Raw genomic sequence first — 25,042 nt, 5'->3', positions numbered from 1 at the left:
TCTGCCTTCTCGATCACTATCCCTCCCTCCCCTGTGCTCTCTGACAGAAGCCCCCCAGTCCGCACTGTGCTGTGCAGCACTGTCTCCCCCATGCTGTGCAGTGGCAGGGTGTGTCCAGCGGGAGGCGCCCTGTGTGAAGGCAGCCCAGGTCTCGGGAGTGCGGGTGCAGCTGGAGATGGCGGTACTGTGGCAGCAGTTTGATCGCCTGGGCACTGAGATGATAGTGACCAAGGCTGGCCGGTGAGGCACTGACTCACACTCATGATCACACACAGTGAGACAGAGCTCATACTGATCTGAGACAGTAGTGATGCTGTACACTGAGACAGTGGTGATTCCTAACACTGAGACAGGAGTGATGCTGTACACTGAGACAGGAGTGATGCTGTACACTGAGACAGGAGTGATGCTGTACACTGAGACGGTAGTGATGCTGTACACTGAGACGGTAGTGATTCTGTACACTGAGACAGTAGGGTTGACGTACACTGAGACAGAAGTGATGCTGTACACTGAGACAGAAGTGATGCTGTACACTGAGACAGAAGTGATGCTGTACACTGAGACAGTGGTGATGCTGTACACTGAGAGAGTAATGATGACGTACACTGAGACAGTAGTGATTCCTTACACTGAGACAGTAGTGATGCTGTACACTGAGACATTGTGTGTCCACTATTGATGCAGGAGGATGTTTCCAACATTTCAAGTGCAAATCACTGGGATGGACCCTGTGGCTGAATATGTGTTGCTCATGGACTTCATTCCTGTGGACGACAAGAGATACAGGTTTGACACTGGATTAATACTACACATTGATACTATCACCTTGGCCCACTGAGACAATGAGACCCTGCTGTCCTGACACACTGCCATGTTGACTGAAAAACAGCACACTATTGTACAATTACCCTGCCACACTGAGATACTGCACTTTGACTTGGAAGATCCTGAGTGGAACAGTCTGTGTGACTTTGACACAGCATCACAATACCTGTATACTAGCATGCTTACCATGTTGTTGTACTTATACACTGATAATCTCCCACTCCCAGCCAGTCTGACTAACTCCTCTCCCTCCTCTCTATCCTCCCTCACCTCTGTCCTCTCTCTCTCCTCCCCTCCGAGCCTGCCTCAGGTATGCCTTCCACAGCTCGTCCTGGCTGGTGGCAGGGCGCGCAGACCCGGCGGCCCCCGGCAGGGTACACTTTCACCCCGACTCGCCCGCCAGGGGGTCCCAGTGGATGAAACAGACCGTGTCCTTCGACCGGCTGAAACTGACCAACAACCTGCTGGACGACAATGGGCATGTGAGTCACTATAGTGCTGGAACAGGCAGAGACCCCGAGACGCTGACACCCCGAGACACTGACAGCTGGACAGCCTGTTACACTGACACCCCGAGACACTGACACCCTGACAACCTGTTACACTGACACACTGACACCCTGAGACACTGACACACCGAGACACTGACACCCTGACAGCCTGTTACAGTAACACACTGAGACACTGACACCCTGACAGCCTGTTACAGTAACACACTGAGACACTGACACCCTGACAGCCTGTTACAGTAACACACTGAGATACTGACACCCTGACAGCCTGTTACAGTAACACACTGAGACACTGACACCCTGACAGCCTGTTACAGTAACACACTGAGATACTGACACCCTGACAGCCTGTTACAGTAACACACTGAGACACTGACACCCTGACAGCCTGTTACAGTAACACACTGAGACACTGACACCCTGACAGCCTGTTACAGTAACACACTGAGACACTGACACCCTGACAGCCTGTTACAGTAACACACTGAGACACTGACACCCTGACAACCTGTTACACTGACACACTGACACCCTGAGACACTGACACACCGAGATACTGACACCCTGACAGCCTGTTACAGTAACAAACTAAGACACTGACACCCTGACAGCCTGTTACAGTAACACACTGAGACACTGACACCCTGACAGCCTGTTACAGTAACACACTGAGACACTGACACCCTGACAGCCTGTTACAGTAACACACTGAGACACTGACACCCTGACAGCCTGTTACAATAACACACTGACACAATGATACACTGACACACTGGCAGACTGTTACACTCACAGCCTGTTACACTGACACACTGACCCCCTGACAGTCTGTTACACTGGCACGTTGTTACTTGACGCACTGTACAGTGACACACTACCAGCTTGTTACACTGAGACACTGTTTCACTGACAAACGGATGCTGGAGCGCTGAATTGAACAGCCTGATACACTCACTCTAATTAACACTACCAGCCTGAAAGGTGGAGATACCTGCATTTCACACTGAGATACAGGAGGAATGCAGTGCCCCCTGACACAGTGCACCTGTGTGTAGATCATCCTGAACTCCATGCACCGGTACCAGCCCCGCTTCCACGTGGTGTATGTGGACCCGCGCCAGGACAGTCACCGCTATGCACAGCACAATTTCAAGACCTTCCAGTTCCCCGAGACCTGCTTCACAGCTGTCACTGCCTACCAGAACCACAGGGTACCCAGTCTCTGTTATCGTCTCACTGTCACCGTCTCCCTCACTGTGATACTGTCTCACTGTCCCTCTCACTCTGATACTGTCTCACTGTCACTGTCCCACTGTCTCCCTCACTGTGATACTCTCTCACTGCTGCACTGTCTCTCTCACTGTGATGCTGTCTCACTGTCACTGCTTCACTGTCTACACTTGCAAGAGAATGTTTGTGAACCCTTTGGAATTGCGTAGAGTTCTGCATTACTTACCCATAAAAATGTGGTCTGATCTTCAACTAAGTTACAATAATAGACAAACACAATCTGCTTACACTAATAACACTCAAACAATTGTACTTCTTCTTGTCAGTACTGAACACATCTTTTAAACATTCACAGTCCAGGTTGGAAAAAGTATGTGAACGTCTAGGCTAATGACTTCCCCGAAAGCTAATTGGAGGCAGGTGTTCCAATCAATGAGATGAGATTGGAGGTGTGGGCTGGAGGTGGCCTGCCCTATAAAAAAGCCACACAAAGCATGCAAGAAGAAAAACACTGAACAAGAATGGTGTTGATGGAAGGACACCATGGACTAAACCACTAACAGCAACAGCAACAGCAACAGCAACAGCAACAGCAACAGCAACAGCAACAGCAACAGCAACAGCAACAGCAACAGCAACAGCAACAGCATGCAAAAGACCACCTGGATGTTCCACAACGTTTCTGGGACAATGTTTTGTGGACGGATGAGACAAAAGTTGAACTCTTGGGCAGAAACGTGCAACACTTTTTTTTTGGAGAGCGGGGAGGGGAAAGGACTATACAACAACACCAAAACCCCTCCACCATGCTTCACAGTTGGGGTGTGAGCATCATGGTTTGGGGCTGCTTTGCTGCCTCGGGGCCTGGACAGCTTGCTATCATAGAGGGAACAATGGATTCAAAATTGTAGCATGAAATTTGACAGGGGAATGTCACGGTAGCGCTCCATCACCTGAAGCTTAATAGAAGTGTGATGATGCAACAAGACAATGACCTGAAACGCAGGAGTACATCAACAACAGAATGGCTTTAACAGAAGAGAATTTTCCATTCTGGAATGGCCAAGTCAGAATCCAGACCTCAACCCAATTGAGATCCTGTGGCATGACCTGAAGAGAGCTGTTCACGCAAGGGATCCCAGAAATCTCAATGAACTGAAACAGTTTTGTAAGGAGGAATGGTCTAAAATTCCTCCAGACCGTTGTGCAAGTCTCATCAGCAGCTACAGGAAACGTTAGGAGGCTATTGCTGTTAAAGGAGGTTCTACCAGTTACTAAATACAAGGGTTCACATGCTTTTCCCAGCCCGGACTGTGAATATTTAAATGTGTTCAGTATTGACAAGTACAATTGTTTATTAGTTTAAGCAGACTGTATGTCGGTTATTATTGAAGGAATTCTAAAGGGTTCACAAACCTTTTCTTGCAACTGCATGTCAGTGTTTCACTTTGTCTCTCCCGGTCAGATCACTCAGCTGAAGATCGCCAGTAATCCCTTTGCCAAAGGTTTCAGGGAGTCGGACCCAGATGACTGGTGAGAGGGGGAGTGGGTGGTGGAAGGGGAATGCGAGAGCACTGTGTGTGTGTGTGTGTGTGTGTGTGTGTGTGTGTGTGTGTGTGTGTGTGTGTGTGTGTGTGTGTGTGTGTGTGTGTGTGTGTGTGTGTGTGTGATGGTGGTGTGCTCTGTGGTGATATGTATTTGTGTTACAATGCTGTTCTTGTGTGGGCAGGGTGTGCAGTGGCAGGTCTCTCCCTCTGTCTGTGGGCCTCTGTCGGCCCCGAGGAGCCCGACTGGAGCCTGGCAGCACGCAGCAGCAGCAGCAGCAGCAGCAGCGCTCTGGTAAATACGGCAGCCCTCCAAGGCCCACACTCCCCTGTTGCCTGGGCCTCTCTCATTATTCAGGAACTGCTTCCTTCCTCTCCCCATTCCCTCTCTTGTCTCTGCGCCTGTGCACCCCTCGTCACTCCCCCTCTGCTCCTGCTCACCCCTCGTCTCTGTTCCTTTCTGCTGCATCTCAGAAACGGACTCCCGTTTGCGTTGCATGCGCTCTAATTTCAATTTGCAGCTACTGAGGATCCTGGTGCGTTAGTTTAACAAAGCCCACCTCTGCTCGCAGCCTAAGGATCCAAGAATCCCTTCGAGCTGTTTCTTAAGGATGGCCGTGGTTGGGAAGTTCATTCTACAATCCTGTCCCATGAGCAGCGTCTCCTGTTGGGTTCTCTCGCCCTGGGAGCTCCTGTCTCCTCCTGTCACTTGAAGTACCTTGGCCTGAGCATTCAGGATTTTAAAATTCCTGAGTCGACATCCTCTGCTTTTCCGCCTGAAAAAGATTGGCTTCCCTTCCTGTGTCAGAGAACGATGTTCCCTTTGGACTAGAACCCTCTCACTTGCACTGGGGAACAATGCTCTTCCAGCCTGGTGACCGGCACTGAGCACAGCTCTCTCATATGGAGCTCAGGAGGGGCCATCAGTAGGAATTATTGGTTATTGGTTATCTGGGATATACATCCCCCCCCCAGAATTTAGAAAATGACATTTACACCTTTGTAAAGTCTGACCCTCTGCTCTTGTCAAGCTATGATCTGAAATCTTAGGAGGACAACGACATGGGTTCTGATTTTCAGCAAATGTCAACAGCTGATTGCTCATGGAGTGACTCTAGTCCACCTCTCTGTCTCTCTCTCTGCCCACAGACCAGTGTCTCCAGTCCCGGATGGACACAGGCGCCCCTCCGCCCCCCCTGCCACTGCCCCCCACCTACACAGACCGAGCCCCCAGCTGTCTGAGGGGTTACCCCGCTGCAGGCTGCACGCAGTGACGCTGGGCTCGCTCTTGTCCGGGGGCGGCAGGAAGGGGTCCCTCTGCCTCACTCTGCCTCTCTCACGGTCACGCTTCCTGCTTCTGCCCCCTCGGCTCCCTCATCCCCAGCCCTGTGTCAGCCCACCCCCCTGCTGCAGGCACCCATCTCTCTCTGTCTGCTTCAGACCTGCCCAGTTAGCACCCAGGGCCAGTTAGTCCCTATTAAGTACCCAGCCCCAGTTAGCTCCCTCTCTCCGTTACTGGCTTGCGGTGCCAGCAATCCTCAGTGCCCTCCAGGACTGCCATGACCTGCCCAGTTAGCACCCAGTTAGCTCCTAAGCCCAGTAAGCTCCTGGTTAGCATCTAGGCCTAGATAGCTCCTAAGCTAGTTTACTCCTGGTTAGCATCTAGGCCCAGTTAGCTCCTAAGCCCAGTTAGCTCCTGGTTAGCATCTAGGCCCAGTTAGCTCCTAAGCCCAGTTAGCTCCTGGTTAGCATCTAGGCCTAGATAGCAACCAAGACCAGTTAGCTCCTAAGCCCAGTTAACACCCAGGTGCAGTTTGCTACTAGTTAGCCCAGGCCTAGCTAGCAACCAAGCTCAGTTAGCCCCCAGGGCCAGTTGGTCCCCATTTAGCACCAGGCTCAGTTAGTCCCCAGTTCAACTCTCTGGTTCCCAAGCCTGAATAACCTGCTTCCAGACGTGACAGTTCCTTCACCCTCACTGGGGGAGGGCTCTTTGCGTTGCTGGGCATGCACAGGGAGGCGCAGTCTGGGCGAGGAGGAGTGCTGAGCAGCGAAGATCATGGAGGGCGAGACGGAACTCTACATCGACCCCAGGATGGAAGTTGCTCTGTCCAGCTTCCCTTTAGACCCCTGTGCCACGTCGTTTCTCTCTTTTTTTTCTTTTTTCCCCTTGTTTGTGGCTGTGGTGGCTCGTCAGCTGTAATAAATCAGAGTGTGATGTGTGCCGATGGGGGTGACCCCTCCGTGTAAGTGTTGTATTTGTGTGTGTGTAGTCTTGTGGAGTGCGCTGCGGTGTACCGTAAAACTGACGAACAACAACGCTGAGCAAACCAACCCCCTCGTACCTCTGCCATCACACAGACACTGCCGTGCTGGAGATCCCCCTGTCTGCTGTGTGCCCCGTCTGTGGTTTCCTCGGTTCTAGGCTCTTTTCCTTCGGTTTGAAGTGCTCACGTCGCTGTAGACGTCTGGAAAGTGACAGAGATTGTGGCTTTCAGTCAGCTGGAGACTAGGTCCAGTCAACCGGACGCTTTCCCCTGTCTTTGTGCTTTGCTGAAAATAATGATCGAATAAAGTGAGTGGGTGCTGTTCCTGCTGTGGTCTGCCTCTGTCTGTCCAGTCCCGCCTCGGCCTGCTTAGAAATCGAGGGTGTGATTCTTCATCACCACACTGTATTCTCTGAGAGCTGCGAGCATTCCTTAGGCATGTATGGGATTTGTAGTACAATATGGTGTTTAAATGCAGCTACATAACATTACTGGAGGATCCTCGTACATCCATGCATTCTGCAGACCTTTGTGGGTGTGAAAGACAGATGGGTGCACTATTAAACCCTGTCTGTCTTCTGTGCCAAGTGTGTGAACGTTCATCCCAGAAGTGCTCGTGCGGGGTGGAGGAATACAGGCGAAGAACTACAACTCCCGCGATGCTTTGCCCCACCCCTCCCCACGGGCTGAGCTGGGATGCTGCCAGCAGGATGCGAGAAAGAGGTGGGAGGGACGGGGGACCAGCAGAGGGAGAAGGGGGAGGGAGCAGGGAGAGAAGATGCGGATTATGGTGGACGGAGGGCTGAGAGCTGGCTTGTTTATCCCCGGAGCGCCGGGACCATGACAGCAAGGGGAGCCGGTGTCCTGATCGCTGGGTGTCCGAATCGCGGTCTTCGCACCTGCGGGAAATTTTAACCCCCTCTGCTCTCTGCTGGCCTTACAATATTGCGAGAGTGATTTTCCGACACGGAGGAGAATCCGCCGTGTCCCCAGATCTCCATCACCTGCGCCCTGTGATCCGCCTTCCCCATGGCTGTTCTGTAACGCGGCTGCTTCTTGCGGAAAACGGCGGGTCTGGAGGAGCGGCGAGGCGAGCTCTTTCGCTGGTGCTGAGCATGCAGACCCCCGAGTGACAGCGGGGAGAGTCAGGGGCTGTCGGCGAGCCGCCCTCCCTGTCGTTAGCTGGGAGCGGAGCGGAAGCACAAGGTGCTGTTCGGCTGTGCGCCCCGACCGGTGCCGTCCGCTTCTGGGCTGCGGAGACCCGGTCTCCGTTCACAGCTCCCCGCGTCACCGCGCAGGTCGAAACCGTTAAACGCCTTTTCTTGTTTTTCTTTTTTTTAAAAAATGAGTGTGCCGTTTCTCCGCTGCGTGGTGCTCTGGGGCACGTCGGCTCACCTGCTGGCTTCGGTCTCCGGGGACGCCGGGCCCCCCGGGATCCGGGTCCCGCTCTGTAAGGGCCCCCCAGCCGAACCGGCGCTGCAGCCCGATCCGCCGCCGCCGCCGCCGCCGCCGGGCGCCAGGTCCCGCCCGCCCCGAGCCGCGGGGGACTCCCGCGGGACCGGCGCCGTCAGCTTCGTGGACATGATCGATAACCTGCGCGGGAAGTCAGGGCAGGGCTACTACGTGGAGATGACCGTGGGCACTCCGCCGCAGAAGGTCAGTACCTGCGAGACACACTGCGTGTAACAGTCATTTCAGGAAGCAGCCGAAAGGACATGTTCTAACCCCATCTGTAGACACAGATAACACGGAATCAAGCTGGAATATGCAGTGTTTTATTTTCTGTCACTTTGTTATACGGAATGTAAAAAGTACACTGTATTGCACCATGTAACCGAGGGATTGTACTATTCTGTATATCAGTACAGTAATGCTCTAAGTGACACTCGGTATATATTGTAGATAAGTGTACAGGACACAGTACTGTAGTGCTCTGATGACACTCAGTATATAGGTGAGTGTACAGGACACTGTATACACTGACACTATCTGTCTGTGGAGAAGGGCTGTATTATTCTGTGTATCAGTAGAGTACTGTAGTGCTCTGATGACACTCAGTATATAGGTGAGTGTACAGGACACTGTGTAGCACTGACACTATCTGTCTGTGGAGAAGGGCTGTATTATTCTGTGTATCAGTAGAGAACTGTAGTGCTCTGATCAGTATATAGGTGAGTGTACAGGACACTGTATACAGTGACACTACATGTATCTGTCTGTGGAGAAGGGCTGTATTATTCTGTGTATCAGTAGAGTACTGTAGTGCTCTGATGACACTCAGTATATAGGTGAGTGTACGGGACACTGTGTAGCACTGCAGGCTCATCAGAATTAGCCAATTACCAACTCTTTGTTTACAGAGCAGAAAAACTGTTCTGTTTTGTGCTTGCTCTTGCATAAAGCTGCATTTCAGCACTCTTCATTCCAGATCTCAAAGCTCTCTACACCCAGGAGGGCACTGCCTTCTCCCACCCCTGAGAGAGACAGCAGGTCAGAGGGACACTGCCTCACCTGGTTTTCAAAGCCCAGCCCCCGGGTTAACATTCCTGGGGGGTTTAGTCAGGGCCTTGGTGTAATGTGGACAGTGTACAGCATCCAGACCTGAACCAACTCTGCTTAGGTTGTGAGACCAGGCTGCTGCTGTTTCGCTGTGTGAGTGTCTGTATGCCAGGGAATGAGCTCTCTCGCTGTGCAGAACAACAGCCTGCTGTCTCCCTCTGTCCTTCCTCAGTGTCTGGAGAGGGCTCAGGCTGACACCCTGTTCAGCGTGTTCTCTCTCCCTCTCTCTCCTCCTTCTGTCTCTCAGTTCATTGTTATTCAGTTTTACGAATTCATTTTCATTTTCCTGGCATGACCTACTGTATGAATTACAGTGTTGCCAAAGCAGACACAATGAACGCAACATCTACAAACACTTACAATACAAACACATCAATAAGACGTTTATGTACAAGATACAACACACAGAGCAGTACTCACTGGCTCACTGTTCCTCAGGCTGTGACAGGAGATCACGTACTGGGCTGCCAGTTCAACTGAGTTCCCTCCTCCCTCCAATTGGGACCCGTTGAGATTCTGACAGGTGTGGGAATTCTGGGATTAGATTTGTTATTTGAGGGGAGAATGTGTGTCTAATTGCAGGGTGTTTCTCACAGTGCAGCAGAAAGTGCATCTCTGTGTTTCTCCCTGCTGGCAGTGGGAGCACAGCCTTTCCTCTCTGGGCAGCAAGTCTGCCTGTGTCCAGTTTCTATGGCCAGGCTGTGGTCATTGAGCCTGTCCTCTCTGGACAGCCAGGTATGCCTGTGTCCAAGTTCTGTGGCCAGGCTGTGGTCCCTGAACCTGTACTTTGTCAGGGTCTGTTTCTTTTTGATGTTTATTGGTCGAATATTCAGCTAGTGTGTATTGTCTGTTTGGGGTTCTGTAGCATTCCAGTTTATGTTGTGTGTGAGATATTGCTGTTTGATCTGTGCTGTGATGTGGTTCAGTCTGAGTTGTGGTGCTCTAGCAGTGCTGTCCTGAGGCTGGCTGGTGTCGGTGTGACTCAGGCCAGTGAGCCTCAGGACTAGCTGGCTCAGGGGGCTCTTTGTGGGGCTCAGCTCTTGGCTCAACAGGGCCTTGTGGTGGTAGGAGTTTTGGTTGCTGCTTTTTAGGTGTAGCCAATACTTTATTACTCTCTTCTGTATGTTGATTTGCAATGGGTATTGGTCTAATGTGGCCCTGAACGTGTTGTTTGGAGTTTTCTCTGCACATGGAGGAAGTTTTTATAGAACCCTGTGAGTGCAGGGCTTCTCTGGGGTGTTGGTCCCATTTAGCGTAGTCCTGGTCTGAGAGTGGACCCTACTCTTCACTGCCACATAGTGCAACGGGTTGCACATTCAAATATTTGAATTCATATTCTTGTGGAAGGGTGGATGTTGAGAAGAAAAAGAAAAGCCTCTTTCTCCATCTCTCCCCATCTCTCCTCCTCCTCTCTCCCTCCCCCACCCCTCTCTGTCTCTGTGGTGACATTCAGATCCAGAAAGAGCTTTGTCGTGTCTTTTGGCAGACGCTGCTACTAAACAGATCAATGCAGTAGAGCCCGAAATAAGAACTAATAAAAGACATTGAGGTTTCAGACATCGACATCAGCTTCCACTGTATGTGCACTCTACTCATCCTGCCTCTCTTGAAAGAGGAGCTCTTTTCTTCCTACATGTGCAGGAGTTTTATAAGCGGAATTGTGGATCCAAGTAAAAGGAAGAAGAGACATTATCAGAGGGAAGTGTTTCAGCTGCCAGTGTGTAGCGCTGCTGCTGCTTTCTAAGTGATAGAGATGGGAAGTTAGTTGTGCTTCATGAATGCCACCCACAGACCCCAAGCTTGGTCCTTAATTAAGCTTGCTAATTGCCTGATTGACTCAATTACCCCTTAAGCCAGCAGCTGTATCACCCTGCAGCTCCCAGCTGGCAGCCCCCACTGGAGCTCAGCAGTGTGAGTCTGGCCAGTACCTGGATGGGAGACTCCTGGGAAAGCTGAGGCTGCTGCTGGAAGAGGTGTTAGTGGGGCCAGTAGGGGGCGCTCACCCTGCAGTCTGTGTGGGGCCTAATGCCCCAGTATAGTAACAGGGACACTATATTATAAAAAAGGCGCCCTCTTCTGATGAGACGTTAAACCGAGGACTGAGGTCCTGACTCTCTGTGGTCATTAAAAACCCCAGGGTGTTTCTCAAAAAGAGTAGGGGTGTTACCCCGGTGTCCTGGCCAAATTTCCCCCTGGCCTTTCCCAGTCATGGCCTCCTAATAATCCCCATCTCTGAACTGGCTTCATCACTCTGCTCTCCTCCCCACTGAGAGCTGGTGTGTGGGGAGAGGACTGGAGCATCATCCAGGTGGGGCTGCACACTGGTGGGGCTGGAGGGGATCCCCATGACCTGTAAAGAGCTTTGAGTGGAGTGTCCAGAAAAGAGCTCTAGAAGTGTCAGGAGTTATTATTATTACTGAAAGGTGTAAAGAGTGGTGTGTGCTGGGCTCCTGTAACGCACTGGGCTGGGAGGCGTGGCTCTTTGCCGAGAACCAGGCATGTTTTTGGAAGCACAGTAATGACCGTTGAGGAAATGCGCCTCGATCTCAGCCTCCACTCAGCTCAGCTCTTCACGAACTCAGCCTTCACCCAGCAGGCTGTGGGGGGGGGGGGGGGGCTGGGTCTCACTGTCTGTCAGCTGTGGGTTCCGGCTACATCAGCGCCAAGGGGAGCTGCTAATTAAATCTCAAGGCTCGTGTCTGTCGAGCGTCGGGTATTTGCTGGAGACTGTGCTACGTTGTGGCAGTGCTGATTGGCTTTTAGCAGCAGTGAAATGTGATAGATCGATCGCCAGGAGGTTCACATGAGTGGCGGTATGAGAACCCTTTGGATGAAAAGGTCTGTTTTTATTAGAGTGATTTCCGAGTCTCTGGAATATAACTGCTGACGAGGGTCAGACCTGGTTATGAATGTTAGAATTTGGACTTGCCAATTATTTTGGGATTTGACACCCACCTGATCCGCTGTACCCTGATCTGCTGCCTCCAGCTGTTGATGAGACGAGACAGGTGTTCATCGCTGGTCGGACACTTGATAGCAGGAGTTATTGCTTCTTATTGAGCGTCTCTTGTGTTGAAAACTTTGAAAATAATGAAAAAAAAAAGATTTATAGAGTATGGTCACAAAAATACATACAGCAGTGATATGTATGACACTAAGAAGTAGAATAATAATGGACCATGCCACTGTCCATTATGACCAGACAATAAGTATTTGTCCAAGTCTGCACCAAGAGTCTGCTATTGTAATCCTGGCAGCACTTGGCCAAGCGTGCGCTGTCACTGGGTGCATCTGTCATTGCAACCCCAAAAGCAGTTGGCCAAGCGTGCGCTGGCACAGGGTGCATCTGTCACTGCAAACCCAAAAGCAGTTGGCCAAGCGTGCGCCGTCACAGGGTGCATCTGTCACTGCAACCCCAAAAGCAGTTGGCCAAGCGTGCGCCGTCACAGGGTGCATCTGTCACTGCAACCCTAAAAGCAGTTGGCCAAGTGTGCCGTGTCACTGGGTGAATCTGTCAGTTCAACCCTCAGAGCACTTGGCCAAGTGTGTGCTGTTGCTGGGTGAATCTGTCAATTCAACCCTGAGAGCACTTGGCTAAGTGTGCCCTGTTGTTGGATGAATCTGTCCTCGAATCAGTCGAATCATCAATTTCATAAAGGCAACAGCAATTTACTTGCCTTTATTTGACAAGGGGGTGCACTCTGAGTTACATTATGACTGGCCGCTTTGGTGGAGGTTTTTAGCATAGGCTCCCAGTGATCCCAGTGACCACCAGGTCTTGGAAAGAGTTAGAGGTTAATCACGCTGTACTGTTTACAACACACACTGTACGCGGACTTAACGCACTTTCAGCTCGTATAAAACTCAGTCAGTCTCAGTCACTTCAGTGATTTAGAAAGCATGTAGAGTGAACTATTCTACTTGGCTGCCATGACAACACACTGTACAATAAGATGAAATTCTAAAATTGGAAAGAACCATTAATTTCCTTGGGATTTAATATAGGAGAGCCGTGGGTGTCTGACGAAGCTTCCCAGCTGTGTTGCTGGGATCCCTGACGAACACCTGGATGAGATCCCCTGTCCTTTGTGAACTGCTGCACTGGGACTGCAGACTGTGTGCAGCCAGGGAGTAATGAAAGTACTGCTGAAAAAGACTTTCATGGATCTTGTTGCCACAGGCAGTTTATAGCAGTGAGTGGTTTTCTCAGGGTGGAAGTGTGATACTGTAGTATGGACCCTTGATGAGACAAGGCAGATTTGCACTCTCTCTGAACTGCGGGGCTCAGTCTGCGCTCTCTCTGAACTGCGGGGCTCAGTCTGCGCTCTCTCTGAACTGCGGGGTTCAGTCTGCGCTCTCTCTGAACTGCGGGGTTCAGTCTGCGCTCTCCCTGAACTGCGGGGTTCAGTCTGCGCTCTCCCTGAACTGCGGGGTTCAGTCTGCGCTCTCCCTGAACTGCGGGGTTCAGTCTGCGCTCTCCCTGAACTGCGGGGTTCAGTCTGCGCTCTCCCTGAACTGCGGGGTTCAGTCTGCGCTCTCTCTGAACTGTGGGGCTCAGTCTGCGCTCTCTCTGAACTGTGGGGCTCAGTCTGCACTCTCCCCGAACTGTGGGGCTCAGTCTGCGCTCTCTTTGAACTGTGGGGCTCAGTCTGCGCTCTCCCTGAACTGTGGGGCTCAGTCTGCATTCTCCCTGAACTTTGGGGCTCAGTCTGCGCTCTCTCTGAACTTTGGGGCTCAGTCTGCGCTCTCTCTGAACTGTGGGGTTCAGTCTGTGCTCTCTCTGAACTGTGGGGTTCAGTCTGTGCTCTCTCTGAACTGTGGGGCTCAGTCTGCATTCTCCCTGAACTGTGGGGCTCAGTCTGCATTCTCCCTGAACTGTGGGGCTCAGTCTGCGCTCTCTCTGAACTGTGGGGTTCAGTCTGCGCTCTCTCTGAACTGTGGGGTTCAGTCTGTGCTCTCTCTGGACTGTGGAGTTCAGTCTGTGCTCTCTCTGAACTGTGGGGTTCAGTCTGTGCTCTCTATGAGCTGTACAGCCTGCAATTGGGTGACAGTTACAGCCAGCAGCTACAGTAGGTGACAGTTACTGGAACTGTGTCTCTCTTTTAAATACAGGACTGAACTTCACTGAGACCAGTTAAGGTCCTTGGATTCAGGTTTTTTTAGGACGGTACGCAGGAATTATCCTCTGTTGGTTAAGAATGATTTTTCTCCCGGTAGTAGACCAGACGTTTGTAGTTTACATGTCACATGAGGTGAGCTATTTTCAGAGCCATGAAAACTGTGGCAGAAATCCTGAGAGTGAGAGTAATTCCAGTATAGTCAGGGGGAGTATTCCCAGTGTGCCTCAGGTTACGGGGTTAGAGACTGGGAACACTCCCCCTGACTGTTGCTCAGGTTGAGGGGTTAGAGAGTGTGTCCAGTATGGTCAGACTGAGTATTCTCACTGTGAGCGAAGCTGGATGTATTCTAGCAGTGAGCGGTGATGGACAGAGAGCTCTGCTCTCCTTGCCATTCTGATGGACTGATGAAGAGCCTGGGGCTGCGATCGAGAAAGCAGATTACCGTTTCTTTTGAGCCGGGAAAGAGTCAAACCTTGAAGGAACTGATGTTAAAGGGCTCTGGAGTGTAACGTTTAGGGGATACAATCTGTAAAACCCAGTTTCCTTCACAGCCTACTCAAGAAACCAAGCTAAATGCTTTCTAACTTGCCAGTTATGTGTTATCTGTGCATGAAAAAAAGTTGCTGATGGTTGCAACATAACCACAAGATATTTCAGATAAGAGCTTTGTCATTTGTTAACTATTAATCAATGTCACTTTTGTATCTCATACGCTACTAATTGTATACTCAGTAAATGAAGGTATAGTCAGTAAAGAGTATTTTCCATTTAAGTGGACAGAAATAATTGTATGATCCATTGAATTTGAGAAAAGTGAAAAAGGGCACTCTATGTAGAACTTGTTCACTTTTCATTTGGGAAGTTATTTCTGCTGCAGTCTGCGTTTATGCAAGATAATGGTGGCACACCCTGCAATCCCTGCAGATCCCCACTTCCTGCCTGCAGCTGTGTGGAGATCAAGAGGCGTCATCCTGTGGTCACACTGCCGTCCGGCCCTGTTCCTCTGGCGATAAGCTCCCCCCCTCCCTCCATGACAGACCAGGTCCTGACAGAGAGAACACAAACGGATCAGCTTGTCCCGCTACTGTCACACGCCCGGCCCCTGACTTGATGTCCCAAACATTCCTCCAGTTACACCCGCGTGAAAGTGAAAAGTGAATTGTCACCCGCTGTGCCTATTTACAACTAATAGAGTCCTTTACCGCCCTCTAGTGGCAGATGGGTTGTTAAACATCTCTACAAAGCCTGGTCTGCCCCAACCCTTGAGTGTTCATCCAATTGAAAGCTGTGGGGCACGGAGAGGTCAGGAACAAAAGAGCAGGATCTGCAGTACATATTTACAGCATACATCAGTTGAGTGCTTCACACAGCTGGGGAGTCCGATGCACTGGGTTTCAAAAAGCCTCGCTTGCCTCTCTTTGTTAAGAGTACAACAGGAACAGATGTGGCGATACTGCAAGAGACATGGTGTCCGGGAGAAATGTTTACTCACTGTCCCCCAGTCTACAGGGAGATCATAGGGCCCCGTGTTAGAAATCCCTCCATCACCCAGGGGCGAGACTCTGGGCATCACTGAGTGCAGCTTACTGATCCTAAACACTTCGTTTCAAACAGATAGTAGGGGCATAAATTTGGCTTTCAGGCGAATTGGTCTTGAAATCAAAATAAAAAAATAAAATAAAATCTAAAGATAGTCAAGAAACCCGAAGCAGAGGAAGAATGGTTTGACGCAGACTGCAGACACAGCAGAAAAGCCCGGTGAGATCAATCCAAAACCACAGACAACCGCCCAGCACGGATCTGCACCTCGGACGCTCCCCCCTCCTCTCGGGGCGTCTCGGGTTTAAGCAGACCCCCTCTTCCTTCCTGCCATCGTCTCGGTTCTCCCTCTGGAGACCCCCCTCCCTCCTCCCCGGGGCTGGGCTCAGTTCACACGGAGCCTCTCTGCTCTCGTCCTGTTGGCATCACATTGTGCTCCAGCCGTGTGGCCACAGGAAGCTCATCAATAATGGATGGGTCTCTCGGATCCTTTGTCAGCTTCCTGCGGCCCCGCGGTGTCCTTGCCCTCCTTCCCTTCTCCGCCTGCGCGCGTCTCCCGGTCTGCGGCTTACACCGCCTCTTCCTGCTCCCTTGTCGACTGTCGTATCCGAAGGTGCTCCCGGGATCAGCTGTATGTGAGTGTTGCCCCAGAATAACCCCTGTCACCCTCGCTCTTCCTCTCTTCAGTGTGGAGAGTTTTCACACCCACTGTGAGCAGTGGGCTGTGATCCACAGTATCGACAGTGTGTGAGCAGTGGGCTGTGATCCACAGTATCGACAGTGTGTGAGCAGTGGGCTGTGATCCACAGTATCGACAGTGTGTGAGCAGTGGGCTGTGATCCACAGTATCGACAGTGTGTGAGCAGTGGGCTGTGATCCACAGTATCGACAGTGTGTGAGCAGTGGGCTGTGATCCACAGTATCGACAGTGTGCGAGCAGTGGGCTGTGATCCACAGTATCAACAGGGTGTGTGAATAGTGCTGTATTTCAATTTATAAAATCGAACAGCCGTAATCCAGTTCATTAGCAGAATATGTGAACAGTGGGCTGTAATCCCGTTTGTAAAAAGAATGTGTGAACAGTGGGCTGTAATCCAGTTTGGAAATTGCGTGTGTATGGAGAAAGATGTAATCCAGTTAATAAAAAGGTTTATTGCAAGAGTGTGTGAATAGTTGGCTCTAATCCAGTTCATTAACAGTGTGAACAGTGGGCTGTAATTCAGTTTGTAAGAAGAATGTGTGAACAGTGGGCTGTAATCCAGTTTGTAAGAAGAATGTGTGAACAGTGGGCAATAATGCAGTTTGGAAATAGCATGTGTGTGCAGAAAGCTGTAATCCAGTTTGTAGACAGAGTGTACTGACAGTGTGTGTTGTTATGCAGCTCAATATCCTGGTGGACACGGGCAGCAGTAATTTTGCTGTGGGCGCAGCCTCGCACCCCTGCCTCCGGAGATACTACCACCGCTCACTGTAAGTAAATACTGAGCACACTGCACACTGCAGGCTGAGGACACACTCCCTCCTTTATTGGCCTGACCGCTAAATTAGTGTTGCCAAAATCAATACAATGTCTACGTACATCTATAATAAAAACACACCCTCTCTCTCGTGTGCTTCACTGCCCACGTTTTGGGACACAGGCTGCAGAATGAGGCAATTAACTGTACAAGCAAGCCTTGAACGTTTCGGTTTCACCATCAGTACAAGAACATAGAACATTCCTACATGGAAAACTCCCTAACGATCAGTGGATCGATCAGCCGCCCGGGTCACACGAAGCGAGCAGGAAGCAGGAAGCAGCGCTGTAGCAAGTCCGACTCACCGGCCCGACGGATCTCGGAATCTCGGAGTTGCTCCGCCTCGCTTTCTTGATCCCGCTGGCGTGTTGGGGTTCGGCTCTGGGTTTCCCAGGGATTCAACTGAAAAAAAGTTGAGGAGTCTGGCCAGTGGAAAATACCCCCATTTTCCCAAATAATAATAATAACACCTCACACTTCTAGAGCTCTTTTCTGGACACTCCACTCAAAGCTCTTTACAGGTCATGGGGATCCCCTCCACCCCCACCAGTGTGCAGCCCCACCTGGATGATGCTCCAGTCCTCTCCCCACACACCAGCTCTCAGTGGGGAGGAGAGCAGAGTGATGAAGCCAGTTCAGAGAGGGGGATTATTAGGAGGCCATGACTGGTAAAGGCCAGGGGGATATTTGGCCAGGACACCGGGGTAACACCCCTACTCTTTTTGAGAAACACCCTGGGGTTTTTAATGACCACAGAGAGTCAGGACCTCGGTTTTACATCTCATCCGAGGGACGGCGCCTGTTTACAGTGTAGTGTCCCCGTCACTATACTGGGGCATTAGGACCCACACAGACTGCAGGGTGAGCGCCCCCTACTGGCCCCACTAACACCTCTTCCAGCAGCAGCCTTAGCTTTCCCAGGAGTCTCCCATCCAGGTACTGGCCAGGCTCACTCCTGCTGAGCTGCAGGGTGATATGGCTGAAAACAGCCCAGGTCCAAACCAGAGATCAGATCCTTCAAGTCCTGTGCGTCAGCAGCCTGCGGTTCCAGCCTGGGTCCTGGTGCTCTCGCCTCCCCCCCCGCACACTGACGCCGCTCTCCGTCTCCCGCAGCTCCAGCTCGTACCGCGCCCTGGGCCGCGGCGTGTACGTGCCGTACACCCAGGGCCGCTGGGAAGGCGAGCTGGGCACCGACCTGGTCTCCATCCCCCACGGGCCCAACGTCACGCTGCGCGCCAACATCGCCGCCATCACCCAGTCCCACCGCTTCTTCATCAACGGCTCCAACTGGGAGGGCATTCTGGGACTGGCCTACGCCGAGATCGCCCGGGTCAGAGTCAGGGGCGGGGCGGGGCGGGGCGGGCTCCGTTGTCTGTGGTTATTGTTTCATTGGCGATTTCGATGTTTTGTATCGCCAATCGGCCGGTAACCAGCAGGACTTCGTGCTGCGACCTCTGAACCCGCGCGACGCACCCCTGGTCTGGCGGCCGGTGTTGGACAGGCTCAGGCCTCAGCAGCTACCCTCAGCAGGGGCATCTGCCTGTGACGAGCCACAGGGGGGGCGCTGTTGCACGGTGTCGGCCCGGGGTGCCGCTACATCCTGCCCCGCGGTGCTGATGTCTGACTTTGTGCCTTTCTGCCCCCCCCCACACCCACCAGCCTGACGAGACGCTGGAGCCCTTCTTTGACTCCCTGGTGAGACAGACCTCCACCCCCAACCTGTTCTCCCTGCAGCTGTGCGGCGCCGGGTTCGGGCAGAACGACAGCCAGGGCCCAGCCACTGTGGGCGGCAGCATGGTGAGGGGGGGTGAGGGAGTGACGTGGGGGTGAGGGGGGATTAGGGGTGGTGAGGGAGTGAGGGGGGGTGAGGGAGTGACGTGGGGGTGAGGGGGGATTAGGGGTGGTGAGGGAGTGAGGGGGGGTGAGGGAGTGACGTGGGGGTGAGGGGGGATTAGGGGTGGTGAGGGAGTGAGGGGGGGTGAGGGAGTGACGTGGGGGTGAGGGGGGATTAGGGGTGGTGAGGGAGTGAGGGGGGGTGAGGGAGTGAGGTGGGGATGAGGGGGGATTAGGGGTGGTGAGGGAGTGAGGGGGGGTGAGGGAGTGAGGTGGGGATGAGGGGGGATTAGGGGTGGTGAGGGAGTGAGGTGGGGGTGAGGGAGTGAGGTGGGGGTGAGGGAGTGACGTGGAGGTGAGGGGGGATTAGGGGTGGTGAGGGAGTGAGGGGGGGTGAGGGAGTGACTTTGGGGTGAGGGGGGATTAGGGGTGGTGAGGGAGTGAGGGGGGGTGAGGTGAGGGCAGGATGGGGATGTGAGAGGTGAGGAGCGATGAGGGGGTGTGAGGTGAAGAGTGGGTGAGGGCAGGATGAGGGGGTGTGAGATGGGGTGAGAGGAGATGAGGACTGGTGAGGAGAACATTCGTGGGCCGAGTCTGTTTTTGGGCCTCATGCCCTTTGCCCTGTGCAGATCATCGGCGGAGTGGACCCCTCGCTGTACGTGGGGGAGCTGTGGTACACCCCCATCCGGAGGGAGTGGTACTACGAAGTCATCATCGTCCGCATAGAGGTCAACGGCCAGGACCTTCACATGGACTGCAAGGAGGTGGGCTGGAGTGTCTGCCTGCCTGCTCGTGTGTCTGTGTGTGTGCGCGTCTGTTAGTGTGCCTGCCTGCCTGCTTGTGTGTCTGTGTGTGTGCGCGTCTGTTAGTGTGCCTGCCTGCCTGCTTGTGTGTCTGTGTGTGTGCGCGTCTGTTAGTGTGCCTGCCTGCCTGCTTGTGTGTCTGCCTGTGTGTGTGTGCGTGTGGGTGCACATGCGTGTGCTTGTCTGCTTGCCTGCCTGCCTGTGATAATTAGTGTCTCCCCCCCCTCTGTCTCAGTATAACTATGACAAGAGTATCGTGGACAGTGGCACCACTAACCTCCGGCTGCCGAGAAAGGTGTTCCAGGCTGCGGTGAAGGCCATCGAGGCCGCGTCCTCCGTGAGTCTCTCCGTCCCCGTGTCCCCGTGTCCCCGTGTCCCTCACGCCGAGCGCCTTCGTGTGCGCCCGTATTCCTGGCCTGACGGATCCACTGCAGGATTGCCCAAGCATGACAACACGACAGTTCACTACAATTGCACCACACAAGTAACGAGTGCGGCGCGAAGACAAACGATCACACCGTGACAGGGCTTGAACCCCACTGCCGCAAGTGCGTTTATTACGGGATCATGTGAGCCACTCTATCTGCACCCAGATCCAGGCCATCCAGCTCACGGTGTGACTCAAGGTAGGTTTTTGCAAACTAATTACATTTTTAAGTTACTTCATTAGATTAAAAAAACAACAACAATTTTTCTTTGCTGATTTTGATGACCTGTAACTTCTTTCAGTCATGATAGTGTTCAGTTTGAACATTCAAGTTAAATATTTGATTAATCATATTTATTTTAAAAATACAGAAATTATTTGTAATTCAGCACAACAGGACGTCATTGCAAGGGGGCGAGTTACCTCAAACTCCAAGGCACTGTGTATGAGGACAGCGAGTCTGAAGGAACCCCTCTCCAGCCCTTTGTCCCGGTCTTCCTTTGTCCCTCTCAGACAGGACAGTCCATTGACCCTGTGTGTTTCTGTCCCTCTCAGACGGGTCAGTTCTCTGACCCTGTGTGTCTCTGTCCCAGACGGTCAGTCCTCTCACCCTGTGTGTCTCTGTCCCTCTCAGACAGGACAGATCTCTGACCCCGTGTGTCTCTGTCCCTCTCAGACAGGACAGATCTCTGACCCCGTGTGTCTCTGTCCCTCTCAGACAGAACAGTTCCCTGCTGGATTCTGGCTGGGGGAGCAGCTGGTGTGCTGGCAGGCAGGCACCACGCCCTGGCACATCTTCCCAGTGGTCTCACTCTACCTGATGGGCGAGAGCCGCAACCAGTCCTTCCGCATCTCCATCCTGCCGCAGGTCAGGGGGCAGGGGTCGGGGGTCGGGGGGATGGCAGTAGCGCTCCGATTGTCTGGCAAGAGCTCCAGTTCGAGTTTTGCAACAGTCCTTGGAGCCTGGAGTTTTGGGGTCCCGGGCCAGTCCCGTTTTAGAAGTGTACCCCAGAAGACAGGTCCTTTAACCACATGTCAGTCCCAGCTCTAGAGGGCCCAGTGCCTGATGGGTTTTGTTCCATCTGAGCTCTCGGCTGCACAGCTGGTCTAATTATTCAATAACAACCTTATTTGTTAATATAGGCTTGTACTGTAGGTGTTTGTAGAGGTACTGTAACTGTACTTTTACAGAAGGGCATCAGTGAAAGACATTGGGACAAAAATCATTTTATATCTGATCAAGAAAATAAGTTAGTTGCTCTATTGAACATTCAGTTTGGACCAAGAACCTGGAACAAAGACACTAGGAACTGGGTTGGACTCCCCTGCTGTTGGCACTGCCTGCTCAGTCAGCCCCGTGATCATCAGTCATGTCAGCAGAGCTGCCACCTCAGCCCCTGATCCTGTCAAATCTAAGTGACGCAGATCCGAGCCTGGTCTGGACCTGATCTGGGCCTGGTTTGTCTTGGGATGGTAGACCTCCAAGGGAAATCCAGGCTGTTGCTGTAAGCAGCTACCATTGGACCAGAAGCTGGCGCTCTTCCCTTTGTCTGAGAATGTCCAACCCAAAGGCCATTGGTGTAGAGGGCGCTAGAGAGCTCTGCAGCTTAGAGACCGGCAGCTCTGAAGTTGAATTAACTATTAAAGACTTGAAGCTTTGTACTAAAACAGTTTCTCTCCTTCCCTCTTCTCTCCTGCTCTTTGTCGGCCCACTGGCACCACTTTCACCCCTCTCCACTCGCTTGCCTTCTCCTTCCCGCGCCCTCCCCCTCTCTCTTCTCCCATCCTCTCTTTCTCACTCCCCCTTTCATTCTCTTCCCATCTTTCTTGCTTCCTCCTCTCTCGCTCTCCCTCTGCAGCAGTACCTGCGGCCGGTGGAGGACGTGGCCTCCTCCCAGGAGGACTGCTACAAGTTTGCCATCTCCCAGTCCAGCACGGGGACGGTGATGGGTGCCGTCATCATGGAGGGCTTCTACGTGGTGTTCGACCGGGCGCAGCGTCGCATCGGCTTCGCCGTCAGCACCTGTCACGGTGAGCAGGGGTGCGGAGGGCAGAACCGCGCCGTTCGGACACCAGCTGCCGGCGTGCAGGGCTTGTGTTCACTGGCGTAGCTCACTTAGCTCTGCCAATACATCACTGGCTTCTATTTTATATAATCCTACACCACCGCCAAGCATCGGGACTTCCCCATGGCTCAAGTCAGCAGTTTGGGGATGAACCCACACCCTCACCTCTGCCCGGACCCAGAGCACCACTCGCGGGCGTGACCGCGGTCCGGTCCTGGCATTCAGGTCAAGCGATCGGTGTTGACAAGGAGCAAGCCTGTACCTTTTCCTTTCTCTGGTATCACACACTGGTGTGGTCTGGACAGACCTGGTGGACGGCCTACTGCCCCTGAGCCAGAGTCTGTCCACTCTGGCAGGGAGGCGGACATGGTGGCTGGGCTGAGCCCGAGGAAGAGCTGGCCTCTTCTCTGGTGTCGCGCTGATCTCTGACCCCCCCTGCTCTCTCGGCAGTGCATGACGAGTTCCGTGTGGCCTCGGTGGAGGGGCCCTTCCCGGGCGCGGAGCTGGAGGATTGTGGGTACAACGTGCCGCAGACGGACGAGTCCACGCTGATGACCATCGCCTACGTGATGGCGGCCGTCTGCGCCCTCTTCATGCTGCCCCTCTGCCTCATGGTGTTCCAGTGGCGCTGTGCCCGCTGCCTGCAGCCAGGAGGGGGCGACTTTGCAGACGATATCTCCCTGCTAAAGTAACCGGGCGGGGGAGGTGGGGTCTCCGGACCAGACCACACCGCACCATAGCGACAGACTGGACCGAAACGGCGCGTCTCAAGAGCAGGACACATACAGCATCACGTTCATCGACAGGTCTGGAGCAGCACATCACTGCTCAGATGGACCAGAGTGATCCACTGCCCGGAGTGATACAGTGTGGCACTCCTCTGCCAGCCTGGAGTGCTGCGCCACTCCTCTGAGAGAGCAGATTGATACACCTTGCTTCCCGCAGACTGAGGGATCATTACCAGTCTTCAATGATACAGTATCACAGTGTTCAGAACGCAGGGTGATAACAATATCACACTCCTCCAGCTCTCTGGGAGGATAGTGCCCTCTGCACACTCCCTGGGTGCTTTAAGGGGCTGGAGTGATGTCCGATTCCTGTCTGCGTCGCTGGTGTATCAGATTGCTCTAACGGGGGAGTGATGCAGTATCTCCCAGCTGGAGCAGGCCGGAGTGATGAGAGTGTCACACTGCTGTAATAGACCAGAGTGATTCAGTATGATCTTGCCATATGTTGCGAGTGATACCTCACACCTGGGCAATTAGGAAGTGTGTTGCATCACTCCACCTAAATGCCCAGGTGCGACTCAACACTCCCGAATGCAGCCTGGACTCCCACAGGACAGGAAGGCCGGATACTGTACCTAACACCACCCTAACATCCGGGGGATGGGGTGACACCTCACTCTTGGGATTGTATCACCCCTGGGGCAGGACTGGGGAGGGCTCACACGACACACAGCCCTGTCTGCCAGAGCAGGCGGAGGGGTGTCTCAGATCATTCACTTCCTTTGAAAGCGGCGCAGCAGGGTGTTGTAACTGAGAGCCGCAGTAGCCTTGCTCCCTGGCCCGGGAGGCCAGCTGACTCCTGCCACAGGAACCACACGATCCCCAGCTGCTCTCCTGACAGAACTCAGCCAGGGGGTCAGCCGCTATCCCAGGTGCCCAGATGTCCATGGCAGGGGGTTCTGGGGAACTAACTCAAGTATGTCTGCAGCTACACTCACACACACACCGTCCACAACCCCCCCCCCACAAACACACAGGCCCTTCCCAGCATCTGCCCCAGCCTGGCTGTGAATATCAGAGCAGTGTGACTGTAGACATTTTACTGTATTTAAGTACACAAGCAGAAAGACAGAATATATATATAAATCCAGTAACTGACCGGAGGAAGTCTGTGGGCTCGTGGCTCGGGTAGTTGTGTATAACAGGCTGTAATTTCTACGGAGGGAGCTCCTCTCTGTGCAGCAGCTGAATAAACTCCTTCCTATCTGTCCTGTTACCTCGCCTCTACTTCCAGCTACAGTAGTGTGCCCGGCTGTCGGAAGCAGTGAGCTCGGTTTCTCTTCCACCATAAAAATGATTAGGCCCTTCTAAACCTGGTCGTCAGTAGCTACTTGATCCAGGGAGCTCACCCAGCTGTTTCGTGAAACGGCATATCTGCTTTGCAATCTTGGCGGGGTAGCTCGTTCCACACTCCCACAACCCTTTGCGTAAAGAAGCACCTGTTGTTCTGATTGGAGGATCTCATCCAGCTGTTTCCTGAAAGAAGCCCGGGGTACGGCCTTTGACAACATGGGGGAAGAGCACAGGGCGACCTGTCTGGCTCAACACAGCTGTGCCCCCAGGTAACTGCAGTGCTCTGTCGGCAAAAGTCTCTTTTCGACTTGTGTAGGAACAGAAATAGGGCCAGGATGGTTGGTTTAAGAGGGGCTGTATAGGGGCTGGGCATTATACCAGCCAATGATTACAGCCTGCCTCTAGGTTTCTGTTGCCACTAACACCTCTTCCAGCAGCAGCCTCAGCTTTCCCGGGAGTCTCCCATCCAGGTACTGGCCAGGCTCACACCTGCTGAGCTCCAGTGGGGCTGCCAGCTGGGAGCTGCAGGGTGATCCAGCCATTCTTGTATTGCTTGGAGGGCAAAAAACAGCACATTCATAATACAAAAAAGACGGTGGTACAAAACCACATCCATGCCATCCGTTTTATAGCCTCTTTATCCAGTACAGGGTCGCAGGCAAGGCGTAGCCAAACCCGGGAAGCCACGGACACGAGACAGGATCCACCCTGGACTGGAC

General features: G+C 52.9%; 2 protein-coding genes and 1 long non-coding RNA gene across 5 annotated transcripts; 2 read left to right on the top strand and 1 right to left on the bottom strand.

The window, feature by feature from the left end:
* Window positions 1–687: 687 nt before the first annotated feature.
* LOC148640943 (T-box transcription factor TBX1) lies at window positions 688–4,107 on the top strand. The gene is made up of 4 exons (XM_088618958.1): window positions 688–789; window positions 1,139–1,310; window positions 2,396–2,551; window positions 4,036–4,107. Exons 1-4 carry the CDS (start codon window positions 692–694, stop codon window positions 4,105–4,107), a joined length of 498 nt encoding a protein of 165 aa, XP_088475084.1. The 5' UTR covers window positions 688–691.
* A 3,007-nt stretch (window positions 4,108–7,114) lies between these two features.
* Window positions 7,115–24,246, top strand: bace1 (beta-secretase 1). Of its 3 annotated transcripts, XR_015929938.1 has the most exons (10): window positions 7,115–8,034; window positions 16,978–17,066; window positions 18,227–18,443; window positions 18,773–18,910; window positions 19,576–19,710; window positions 19,985–20,086; window positions 20,895–21,044; window positions 22,036–22,207; window positions 22,693–23,388; window positions 23,423–24,246. XR_015929938.1 is itself a non-coding variant. In XM_088618952.1 (9 exons), the coding sequence occupies exons 1-9, from the start codon at window positions 7,723–7,725 to the stop codon at window positions 22,932–22,934; spliced, it is 1,557 nt and encodes a 518-aa protein (XP_088475078.1). In that variant the 5' UTR covers window positions 7,115–7,722; the 3' UTR covers window positions 22,935–24,246. The 3 variants fall into 3 exon arrangements, 2 of the variants coding, with proteins under 2 accessions (XP_088475078.1, XP_088475080.1); XM_088618952.1 differs by having other exon boundaries at window positions 22,693–24,246; XM_088618954.1 differs by lacking the exons at window positions 16,978–17,066; window positions 18,227–18,443 and having other exon boundaries at window positions 22,693–24,246.
* Window positions 7,903–15,642, bottom strand: LOC148640942 (uncharacterized). The gene is made up of 5 exons (XR_015929939.1): window positions 15,550–15,642; window positions 14,966–15,102; window positions 11,893–12,016; window positions 9,358–9,453; window positions 7,903–8,042 (listed from the first exon to the last, which is right to left on the bottom strand). It is a non-coding gene; the product is annotated as an uncharacterized LOC148640942 (long non-coding RNA).
* Window positions 24,247–25,042: the final 796 nt, after the last annotated feature.

This window comes from Lepisosteus platostomus, chromosome 25 (assembly GCF_059453375.1).
Source record: "Lepisosteus platostomus isolate fLepPlt1 chromosome 25, fLepPlt1.hap1, whole genome shotgun sequence".
Lineage (NCBI taxonomy): Eukaryota > Metazoa > Chordata > Actinopteri > Semionotiformes > Lepisosteidae > Lepisosteus > Lepisosteus platostomus.
The sequence above is the reverse complement of the archived record's forward strand: the minus strand, read 5'-3'. Positions and strand labels throughout refer to the sequence as shown.

Coding starts and splice junctions, on each gene's coding strand:
- LOC148640943 (XM_088618958.1), top strand. CDS start 692: ATGTTTCCAACATTTCAAGTGCAAATCACTGGGATGGACCCTGTGGCT. Junction 790..1,138: donor GTGGACGACAAGAGATACAG/GTTTGACACTGG, acceptor AGCCTGCCTCAG/GTATGCCTTCCACAGCTCGT. Junction 1,311..2,395: donor TGCTGGACGACAATGGGCAT/GTGAGTCACTAT, acceptor ACCTGTGTGTAG/ATCATCCTGAACTCCATGCA.
- bace1 (XM_088618952.1), top strand. CDS start 7,723: ATGAGTGTGCCGTTTCTCCGCTGCGTGGTGCTCTGGGGCACGTCGGCT. Junction 8,035..16,977: donor TGGGCACTCCGCCGCAGAAG/GTCAGTACCTGC, acceptor GTTGTTATGCAG/CTCAATATCCTGGTGGACAC. Junction 20,087..20,894: donor CCATCGAGGCCGCGTCCTCC/GTGAGTCTCTCC, acceptor TGTCCCTCTCAG/ACAGAACAGTTCCCTGCTGG.